Source organism: Aplysia californica, unplaced genomic scaffold (assembly GCF_000002075.1).
Source record: "Aplysia californica isolate F4 #8 unplaced genomic scaffold, AplCal3.0 scaffold01180, whole genome shotgun sequence".
Lineage (NCBI taxonomy): Eukaryota > Metazoa > Mollusca > Gastropoda > Aplysiida > Aplysiidae > Aplysia > Aplysia californica.
The window spans coordinates 32,637-44,348 of NW_004798450.1; the positions used below are offsets into that span (position 1 = coordinate 32,637).

General features: G+C 46.0%; 1 protein-coding gene across 1 annotated transcript in view; it reads right to left on the reverse strand.

Moving 5' to 3' along the window:
- The window catches only part of LOC101852743, a gene marked incomplete in the record, with an annotated part of 44,066 nt that overhangs the window by 2,416 nt on the left and 29,938 nt on the right, over positions 1-11,712 (reverse strand). Inside the window, 8 exon segments of the mRNA XM_013090217.2 lie at positions 192-269; positions 1,425-1,653; positions 2,550-2,713; positions 4,935-5,045; positions 5,901-7,728; positions 9,097-9,362; positions 10,232-10,405; positions 10,974-11,171. Coding sequence (XP_012945671.1) covers positions 192-269; positions 1,425-1,653; positions 2,550-2,713; positions 4,935-5,045; positions 5,901-7,728; positions 9,097-9,362; positions 10,232-10,405; positions 10,974-11,171 — 3,048 coding nt within the window.

The window sequence follows — 11,712 nt, forward strand, 5'->3', positions numbered from 1 at the left end:
CTCGGTGACCCCACCATCCATGTGACCCTCCCCCTTCCCCCGTTAAACCCCATGACCCCCCCCTCCACCATCAAACCCTGTGAGTGAGTGTATAACCCTGTGACTGACTAAACCCCTCTGACTGTAACCCCACACACGACCCCTGTGACCCCCAGACTATGAGTGGGTAACCCTGTGACCCCCAGACTCACCGGTGCTGTGGCTGCCTTAGCCAGGTTCTGCTGACAGTAGAGGATTGCCTGCTCGGCCGTCAGTCGGTTCACATCCGTCTGGGGAGAGAGATAAGTTGTTTTTTTTTTCCCCGGAAGAAGGGTTTTACGGCACTTGCAATACTATAAGGCCATATAAGTGCCGAAGATTAGAGGTGTCACAAGAGAGTAACAAACACAAAAAAGGAGGGGAGATAAAGACGACAGATATTTGATAGAAAAGAAGGAACGAACCACACCAGAGCACCCGTCAACCACCCACAAAAAGTTTGTTTGAGTAAAGAGAAGCACATGACCACACAGAAATGGACATTTTCCTGCTGGGAAAAAAGTGACAGACAGACAGACAAACAAGACAGACAGACAGAGACAAATAATGATTGTTGTCCAACTTTACATCATTTAAAAAAAAATCTACAAGTAGCACCTTCCAACCACCCAGAAGGCGGTACGTAATGAGTACACAGCACACACACACACACACACTGGCTGTCACAACACGGGAGGCTGAAGGACTTTTCACAAACTCGTGACCAAGCCCACCTTGCTCAACATCAATCTACAGTGTACTTTATTGCTTTCTAGTTTATCTTTGAGGTGTTTGGTAGTTTTTGGAGACATCCAGAAAAAAAGTGCAGCAGTTTTTCTTTTGCTGCTTTAAGTTCTCTTTTCTCGTGCTGGGGAAATTGTTTTCAGAACAGTGGTTGGGTTATGAGTTAACGCTTTGTGGTCACTTGGCGCAATAATGCGACGGTGAAAATTATCCCTTCCGGTCACCTGGGGCAGTTCTGCACCTGGCCTGAGAAGTCCGTTGCAGACACTCTCCTGGCTGGATGACCAGAGAGGGTATTTTGTACTGCTGGCTGTGTGACTGCAAAGTGTTAAACATTTGAAGTACAACACCCCACCCCTCACACACACACACACACATCCAGAACGACTTGTTAGCCACTCACCCTCCCCTTCATCCTACACAACTCATGAGTCACTCACCCTCCCCTTCATCCTACACAACTCACGAGTCACTCACCCTCCCCTTCATCCTACACAACTCATGAGCCACTCACCCTCCCCTTCATCTTACACAACTCATGAGTCACTCCCCCTCCCCTTCATCCTACACAACTCATGAGTCACTCACCCTCCCCTTCATCTTACACAACTCATGAGTCACTCCCCCTCCCCTTCATCCTACACAACTCAAGAGTGACTCACCCTGCCCTTCATCATGGTCCGGAAGGCTCTGTGCAGCGCGGCGGTGGCCTCCGGCCCGTGCTTCCCTCCCTTCCCCGACAGCCAGACGCGGTAGACGCGGGCCAGGTTCTCCTCGCGCTCCCCCTCTGACCACTGGTCACTGCGGTCCATGCCGCCCTGCAGTATGCTCAGACACTGGAGGAACGCTTCCTCCGCCAGGATCAGGCGCTCGGCATCACGGAGATATTTCCTGTGGCAGACACATAGACAGGAATTTTTAAATTTCTTTGAGGACAGAGAAGCACATCCACACAATCATGGTCGTTTAGTGCTGGGAAAATGTCTTTTAGTTTTAGTAACAGTTTGGGTTTTTTTTTTCATAAGAGTTTTATGGCACTTGCAACACAATAAGGTCATATAAGTGCCGAAGATTAGAGGTGTTACAAGGGAGTAACAAACATAAAAAAAAGGAGGAGAGATCAGGACGACAGGTGTTTCATAGGAAAAAAGGAGCTAACCACACCAGAGCACCCGCCAACCACCCACAGACAGAGTTTGTTTTATTTGTTTGAGTAAAGACAAGCACATCCACACAATCATGGTCGTTAAGTGTCGGGAAAATGTCAGACAGACAGACAGAAAGAGCTGAAGGAAAATAAAAGACCACAATTTAAGTGTTTAATGCGGTTTTGTTTTAGTAGACATTTTACGGCACTTGCAACACAATAAGGTCATATAAACTCGTGCTCAAGATTAGAGGGGTTACAGGAGAGTAACAAACACAAAAAAAAAGGACGAGAGACCAGGACGATAGGAAAGAAGGAGCAAACCACACCACAGCACCCGCCAACCACCCACAGAGTTTGTTTTATTTGTTTGAGTAAAGAGAAGCACATCCACACAATCATGGTCATTTAGCCCAGTAGCCTAACCATAAAACGATCAAGGCTACAATCTCTCGATAACAAGCCCTGTTGCCTAACTATAACGCGTACCTCGATTTTTAATAACAGTGAAGACAGTTCATAATAAAGAGTGAGCTTAAGAAGAAGTCACATTTTCACTGTTAAAAAAATGGAGATGTGACAAGAAAGCACTACGGTCACGATAAGATGACCACCGCCACAAATTCTGGGGAGAACTCACTTCCCGGCGTCGGGCGTTCGCCTGAGCTGCTGTCTGAGATGTTTGAGCGTGTCGATGTCTCCCAACTGTGCCAGGACCTCCATGAGAAGCCTCACCGAGCGAAGGACGTGCGAAGCGAAGCAGCCGGAGCGATCGATGTCGTCTATCGGGATTTTCCACAGGCCCTGGGATCACACGAGAGGAAATACAAATTCACAGAACTTGTAAACAAAAAAAATTGTATAGTAATTAATGGTTTTAAAAAAAATGTTTTAGTAAGAGTTTTACAGCACTTGCAACACAATAAGGTCATATAAATGCCGAAGAACAGATGTGTTACAATTATTATTTTAAAAAAATTATAGTAGAGGGTTTTACGGCGCTCACAACTGCAAAAGATCATAAGAGTGCCAAGGGGTGGGTGTCAACAGAGAAGTCTTTACAGGGAATCAGACTTACTCTGCTCACCTCTCTAGCTTCAACAGCACAAGGTCTGCTTCGACTATAAAGGCACCCCAGAAATAGCAGGTCACAAGAGTGACAAACATACAAAAGAAGTAAAGGGAAAATGACAATACAAGGATTAGGAAAGAAAAAGCAGCAGTTCCCTGTTGTAGATCAGGCACAGTTATGAGCCTGACATGAATCAGCCCATTTACAATTCTACTGTGCATGAACGAGAAATGTCCCCCCTTTGGGAATGGCATAAAGACACTACAGTCAGTGGCACTGCCCCGGGGGGAAGATGTGTTACAAGAGAGTAACAAACACAAAAAAGGAGGAGAGATAAGGACGATAGATGTTTGACAGGAAAGAAGGAGCAAACCACACCAGAGCACCCGCCAATCAAATGAATGTTTTAAGCCTCCCCTTGACACACATCACAAAACCTCAAAACAACATTACTGGAATGCAAACTCAACTTACTTAACTTCCACACAAAGTTCCACACATCTCCAGACAACATCGGAGGAGATTCCAACTCAAAGACGGACAAACCCTCCAGTCCGTTTGTGCGGGTAAAGAGAAACACTTAGGCGCAATAACTGTCACTGAGTGCAGGAGAAAACAATAAAAGACAGACACACAGAAATAACTTTCTTCTTCCTCGTTTTCGATGACAGCAGCTAGACAGTCAGCCCGATGTCGCGCACAAACTGTGCAGTCTGCTTCAACTCTGAGAGACTGCCACAGAGCTTTCTCTCAAGGGGAGTCACATTCTGCCACGTCTGTGTTCGAAGGGTGGTGTAGCGTGGGCAGTGCTGAAGGATATGGTTGGCATCCTCTTGGTCTTGTCAACATTCACAGATTGACAGAAATAACAAAGTGAAAGTAAAGAAGTAGGATCTACCAGTAGGGCCCTCCAACCACAGGGAGGAAATTCCAGAAAGCACTAGGAAACAAACTCAAAAACTTAAGACAAAACCTCCAAATAACTGGTGATCCTTCATTTATTTCATCATACACCACAGACGTTTTTAAAAATATTTTTTATAGTAGAGGGTTTTACGGCGCTCACAACTGCATAAGGTCATATGAGCGCCAAGGGGCGGGTGTCAACAGAGAAGTCTTTACAGGGAATCAGACTTACCCTACTCACCTCTCTAGCTTCAACAGCACAAAGTCTGCTTCGACTATCGAGGCACCCCGGAAATATCGGGTCACAAGAGAGTGACAAACACACAAACAGGAAACGACAATTGTAAGGATCAGGAGAGAAAAAGCAGCAATTCCCTGTTGTAGATCAGGCACAGTTATGAGCGTGACATAAGTCAGCCCATTTACAATTCTACTATGCTTGAACGAGAAATGTCCCCCCTTTGGGAATGGCCTAAAGACACTACAGTCAGTGGCACTGCCCCGGGGGGTAACAGATGTTGGTCAAGTTGTTCTATGGAATACCTGAAAGAAATTGTTCTGTGCAATAATACCTGAAAGAAATTGCCCTATGCAAAAATAAATGAAAGGAATTGTACTTGATCTGCGCAAAATTATCTGGAACAAATTGGGTCACGGCGTGGTGGAATGAGGCGTTCGTCAATTTTTGGGCAAGTGGTATTATCTGAAAGCTTATTTATTTGCCTTGCTTTCAACGAAAAAAATACCCATCTGTCTTAAATAGATGTAGAGATATCTACGATTGAAGAAGGTGGGGTCATTTATAATTTCTATAGCTTGGGAGTCCTTGAAAACAATAGTTACATATTTTGTGTCTTTAATCATGGACACAAAAGAGGTCGAGCCAAAAAACAAAAATTCAATAAAAATTGCCACGTAGGATCCATTAGTAGTATTAAAAAAAAATTTCCAAACTGGTGGAAAAATGCCAGTTTCTTCGATTTCATTATTTTGACAAGCGCCTGATTCCACCACAATGCCTCACAATAGCCCTTTGTAAAAAAATACCTGGAAGAAATTGTTCAGCTTTCGCTCATAGAACAGACCAGAAGCCGGCATGTGCTTTTGTTCCTGCCAATCTGGGCAACCCAACAGAAGGTCTCTGGCGAACTGTAAATTCTGGGGGGAGGAAAATTACATCAGAGGTTTGAGTTTGAGTGAAGAGGAGCACACTGACACAATAATTGTCACATAGTGCTGGGAATAAGTAAGATAGAAAGAAAAAAGGGAAAAAAAAAAAAGAAAAGAAAAAAAAAAGACTTACCAGTGGTACCCTCCAGCCACCCACGGGGGCTCTTGTGGCCTAGAGGTTAAGGTGTTCACCTTACAATGCAAGCAGTTGATTACGTGCTCAAAAACAAAACATATTGGCAAGATTTTGCACTGTCTATGAAGAATAGAAGAAGGGAAAAGTAGAAGGAAGAAGAAAGGAAAAAAAAGAGGTCAACTTTATTCCATTTTTAGAATTCTTGGGCTCTTTCATTACCCGTGCAGCTGCAGAGTTACTAAAAAAATTAATAACTGCCTGATCTTAACAAAAAAAAGTACAAAATGTTGAAAATAAATTGTCTTTCCTTTTTAGCAGACGTCTGCACTTTATTTTAAAGCTTTTAAACCTATCGCGGGGTATTTTGAAGCTTTCAAACTTATCGCGGACTTCAAAATACAAGAGAGAGAATGGTACAGAGTGAAATCCGAGGCTGCAGACTGCAGAAGCAATTTGGTGGCTTTTAAGGACAAGCGGGCTAACCCAGATTTCAGGGGCTTCCAGAAATCTTGACCTGCACCAAAAGTTGGTGTTGCCCTACCTATAGGAGAAGTTTGGTTTCATTGGTGTGCATACTTGTTTGGTTTTAGAGAAAACTCTCCTTGTTTTTTAAAGAAACTGAATAAGGATCCAAAAATTTTAACTTTGAATTTTTCAAAACAACATTTATCGGGATAGCCCCCTTGTGCTTAAAAGCGCCCATTTACCTTGTGGTCTGCGGAGTGGGAGTAGATGTAGGCCAATCTGTAGAGGGACTTGTAATGGGAGGAAAACCTGGCGGCACACAGCTGGATACCCTCGATGCAGCGGTCCATCAGCCGCCTGCGTCTCACAGCCGGGGACAGCTGCACGTCCGACACAGCTGGGGCTCCGGAATGTTCCATGGTAGAAGAAGGTTCAGGAGACCTGTTCTCGCGTTGGCGCAGGGGATCAGACGCGGGTTGGAAGGACGCGTCTCCTCTACCCGCTTCTGGGCCGGAGGGACCGCTCGTCTCTTCTGCCTCTCTCTTCTCTCCTTCCACTCTCTTCTTTCCTTCCACTCTCTCCTCTCTGGCCTCTCTCTCCCCTCTCACTTCTCTCTCCCCCCCACCAAGCACAGGTTTTTCCCGATCTTCCACCTCCCACTTCTCCACGTGGCAGCCAGCCTCCACTTTCTCCAAACCCGCGTCCCCAATCTGGACATCTGCCGCACTCTTGAGCCGGTTCTCCTCAGTCGTCTTTCCCTCCACGACACCTTCCTCCGTGGCAGCTGTAGAGACTTCCTCCCTCCTGGGTAGCCCTGAGGTACTTGTGTACGATGGAGGGTTGGTTGTTGTGTGGGTCCGTGTGTCTGTCTGTGTGTCCGTTTTAGTGTCAGGGCGTGCGTCAGTGTGCGTGTCAGGACGTGTGTCAGTGTGTGGGGGAGCGTTGTCTACCTCCATCACGTTCTCACAGTCGGTGTGCGGGGAGAATCCGTCACTCTCCAGCACGCTCCGGTCACTCCACACGGCTGTGGGCGTGCCAGGGTCTGTCTGCGAATCTGTCTGCGTGTCTGTCCGTGTGTCTGTCTGTGTGTCCACAGCTTTCTCTGTCCGCACGCCCATCAGCCGGTCAGTCCGCGGCTCAGATTTCTCCTCGGCGTGAACTTCCATCACGTCCACCACGGCTCCCTCAGCAGCAGTAGTGCCGATCCCTCGCGCAGCCTGACTCCTTCCCGCAAGATGTCCAACAGAGTCTTGCGAGGAAGGCGAAGAGACGACAGACAGAGGGTCTCTCTCCCCGCCCTGCGACCACCCCACCTTCTCCTCCCCCACCACCTCCATGGCGTCAGATTCTAGATCGGCCTCATTCCCTCCACAGGAAGTCCAGCCCGCTTCGTCCTCGGAGCTCTCCGTCTGACTCCCAAGTCTGCTCCTGTCCTCCACGTCCATCTTTTCTTTCTCTCCGTCCGTCTTTTCACTCTCTCCCGCCACGTTTTCCTTCACCTCATCCACATTTTCCTTCCCTCCATCAAAGTTATCCGCCACATCCACATCCATCTTATCTTTCTCTCCATCCATTTTTTCTTTCCCTTTATTCACATCTTCCTTCAGTTCCTCCACGTCTTCCTTCACTCCATCCATCTTTTCCTCCACTCCATCCATCCCTTCCCCGTGTGCTGCCACCCCTGGGATGAGTGGCTTCACTTCTGACTCAAACAACAATTGAACCATAGGTTTCCTCTCTCCCTCTTTAACCACCTCCTCCTCCTCCGATTTAATCTGTTGTTCCGATGGCACGAGCCCCGCCGGTGCTGTTGATGTACCGGCAAGGGTAGACGACTCCTGCGGTGGCGGCCCGGCCGGTGTTCGGCTGATTGTGTCGTCTGTCTGGTCCGAGGACTGAGAGTCGCTGGTGCTCTTGTGTCGGGAATAGTCGTGGTCCGGCGTGGTTTTGTGGTAGACCGGTTTGTCTAATCTGACAGCCCTGGTGGTGGTTGAGGTGGTGGTGGTGGTGATGCCGCTAGTGCTGCTGGCGGTGGTGGGGGGTTTAGTGCTTGTGGTAGTGCTGCTCTCTCTGAAATTTAAACAAAAAAAAACATTTTTAAACTGTTTTAATTTAGTAAGTGTTTTACGACACTTGCAACACAATAAGGTCATATAGGTGCCGAAGATTAGAGGTGTTACAAGAGAGTAACAAACATAAAAAAGAAGAAGGGGAGATAAGAACGATAGATGTTTCACAGGAAAGAAGGAGCAAAGCATACCAGAGCACCCACCAACCACCTGCTTTAACTGTTTTATGCCCTCATCAACATGATTTTGATCACATAGGACGTAGCTGTTGTCTGTGATAGAGAGAAGCTCACTGACACAATCACGGTCATTTTGTGCTGGGAAACAGTAAGACAGAGAGACACAAACAACAGAGGGAAAGTAAAGAAGGACCAACCAGTGGCGCCCTCCAATCACCCACGAATATGTCAGAGGCGGATTGCTCTTTAACTACTTTAAGTTTTTAGTTTTAGTACGGCTTTGTTGTTTGTTTTTGTAGAGGTTTTATGGCGCTCGCAACTGCATAAGGTCATATGAACGCCAGAAGATTAGAGGTGTTACAAGAGAGTAACAAACATAAAAAAGAAGGAGGGGGAGATTTGGACGATAGGTTTTTTATAGGAAAGAAGGAGCAAATCACACCAGAGCACTCGCCAACCATCCACTAGTAAGGCTTTGAAGTGCTCGCAACTGCATAAGGTCATATGAGCGTCAAGGGGTGGATGTCAACAGAGAAGTCCAAATGGGGAATCAGGTTTACTCTGCTCACATCTCTAGTCCAAACAGCAAAAAGTTTGCTTCGACTATCAAGGCACCCCGGAAATAGCAGTTCAGAATAGAGTGACAAGCATACAAAAGAAGTAGAGGATAAATGATGATAGTAAGGAAGAGAAAAGAAAAAGCAAAAGTTCCACCTATGTTGTTCCGGCACATTATGAGCATGACATTGATAAATCAGCCCATTTACAATTCTACTGCGCATAAGAACATGTGAATATCCTCCCTTTGGGATACTTTTTTTTCTATTTTTGATCAATAGCACTGCCCTTGGGGGGGGGGGGGGGGGGGAGGGGGAGGGGGAGTACTCTCTCAAAAATAGAACAAGAATAGAATATAAAAGAACACACTGAGAGACTTACACAACACACACTCACAAATACACACACACTCACACACATACATACACAGAAACAGAGCACTCTCTCAAGAACAGAACTAGAATAGAATATAAAAGAACAAACTAACGCCACACACACAAATACACACACATACAGATACAGAGAAACAGAGTATTCTCTCAAGAACAGAACTAAAAAAGAATATAAAAGAACAGACCAACATCACACATACACACGCACAAATAAACACACACACACACAGACAAACTCACCTGTCCTCCTTGCACACCTGCCTCCTCTTCTCCTCCCCGCGGGCGAAGTGACCACTCAGCGCTCCCTCCACGTACCTCTCCAGGACGGTCATCTCCTCAGCGGTCAGCGCCTCCCCCGCCGCCCCCTCCGACAACAACAGTTTGGACACACTGGCGTGCACGCGATAGAACACCTCCACAGACTCCAGGGCCAGGTGTGGGGGGTAGCTGGCAAACAGAATCTTCCTGGGGTAGACTGCCTCCTCCTGGTGGAGACATATGGCCGCCTGGGGGGGGGAGTTGGTTTTATTTTAGTAACGTTTAGTTTTAGTTTTAGTAAAGAGTTTTACGGCACTTGCAACACAATAAGGTCATATAAGTGCCGAAGATTAGAGGTGTTACAAGAAAGTAACAACAAACGTAAAAAAGAAGGAGGAGAGATAAGGACGATAGCTGTTTAGAGGAAAGAAGGAGCAAACCACACCAGAGCACCCGTCAACCACCCACTTAGTAACGTTTTCGTAAGAGTTCAACGGCACTTGCAACACAATTTAGAGGTGTTACAAACACAAAAAAAGAAGGTTCGTTAGTTTGTTTGAGTAAAGAGAAGCACATCGACACAATAAGGGACATTTAGTGCTGGGAAAAAGTAAGACAGACAGACAGAAACAACAGAGGAGAAAGTGAAGAAGTAGGACCTACCAGTGGCGCCGTCCATTCACCCACAAAAAAAAGGAGGGGAGAACAAGACCCAATAGATTTTTTATAGGAAAAAAGGAGAAAACCATGTGAGCACCAAGGGGTGGATATCAAGAGAGAAGTCCAAATGGGGAATCCGGCTTACTCTGCTCACCTCTCTCTAGCCTCAACAGCACAAAGCCTGCTTCGACTATCAAGGCACTCTGGAAATAGCAGTTCACAAAAGAGTGACAAACATACAAAACAAGTAGAGGAAAAATGACGATAGTAAGGATGAGGAAAGAAAAAAGCAGCAGTTCTCCCTATGTTGTTTCGGCACAGTATGAGCATGACATTGATAAATCAGCCCATTTACAATTCTACAGTGCATACAAGCATATTAATGTCCCCCTTTGAGAATGGTCTAAAGACATTTCAGTCAGTGGCACCTCTCTTCTCCTCCCTCCTCCTCCCTCACCTGTCTGTAACACTCCAGATAGACATACGGCCGGTCCCTCCTCTTCTCCGCCATCTTGCCCAGCATGTAGTGAGTGAGCCAGTCGTCCTCCGTGCTCTCCCCCTCACAGCGGCCCGCCTGCCTGTAGCTGGACTGGGCCAGACTCAGCATCTCCGAGCGTCGCACCTGTGCGTTCTGGGACACACCGCAAAATACACGCTTTCAATTTTACACACTTCAGTTTTACACGTTTTCTTGCATTGTGTATATTATTTTATTATCTATTTATTGTACGTATGTGCTAATTTTGTAGCGACGTGTAAGCGTGCGCAAGTAATAAGCAAGTAGATGAGAGTGTGCGCGTGTGATAAGCAAGTAGATGAATTTCGTGTACATGTGCGTGTGAGTAATGTGTGTGTGTGTGTGTGTGTGTTTGTGTGTGAATTTTGTTTGTACATGCATTTATGTAAAGCGTCTAGAGCTGTGTTCACACAGGAGTGGGCGCTATAGAAATGATCTACATTATTATTAGTAGTATTATTCAGAAAGAGTTTTACAACATTTCATTGCCTCAGAACACAGAGAGAGAGAGAGAGAGAGAGATAACAAGAAAAAAAAGAGAGATAAAGAGAGACGGAGAGAGAGAGAGAAAGAGAGAGAGTGAGAGAGACAGAGAGAACAAGAAAAAAGAGAGATAAAGAGATCAAGAGAGACAGAAAGAGAGAGACAGCAGACAGAGAGTTTCCAGAGACACAGTACCCACCAAGACTTGCTCTCCAGACACAGGGAACATATCCCGGAGCTTGAGCTGCCGCGAGGCGTGAGAGTGGAGCTGATAGGCCAGAGAGCCGTACTCCAACCACAGCTTGTGACTGCCAGACTCCAGCTCCACCGCCCTCCTAAAACAGCGCAGCGCCGACTCGGACTTCTTGTTGATGGGAGCGTCCAGCTTTAACTCAGTCTGTGGGAAAGACAGGTCACATGACAGGTCAGGTCAGTCGGTCAAATGGAGGACATAACATTTGAGAGGCAGCGTGGTAAAATCAGGCGCTTGTCAAAATACAGAAATTGGAGAACAAGTATTTTTCCGCCAGTTTAGACATTTTTATCACATTTTTATTTTTGACTCAACTTCTTTTATGTCCTTATAAAAACACATTTCCACGTGAATTATACTGAAAAACATTGATTAAAGGCACAAAATATATCATTTTTCTGTTTTCAAGGACTCTTTGGCTATTGGAGTTACCAAACATTGGCGGCCATTTTCTCGCTAATTTTACCACTAAAACCAGGCGACCTCACTTCCTTTAATTGCAAATATCTTGAGTTATATTCAAGATAAATGGATATTTATTTCATTGGAAGCAAGGTAAATAAATCAGCTTTCAGATGACCCAATTCCACCACGTCGTGAGACATTCCCCCCCCACCCCGCCCCCCAAAAAAAACCTCACAGAACTCAACTTCTGCAGGAGACAGCTACTACTGTACATAAGCTC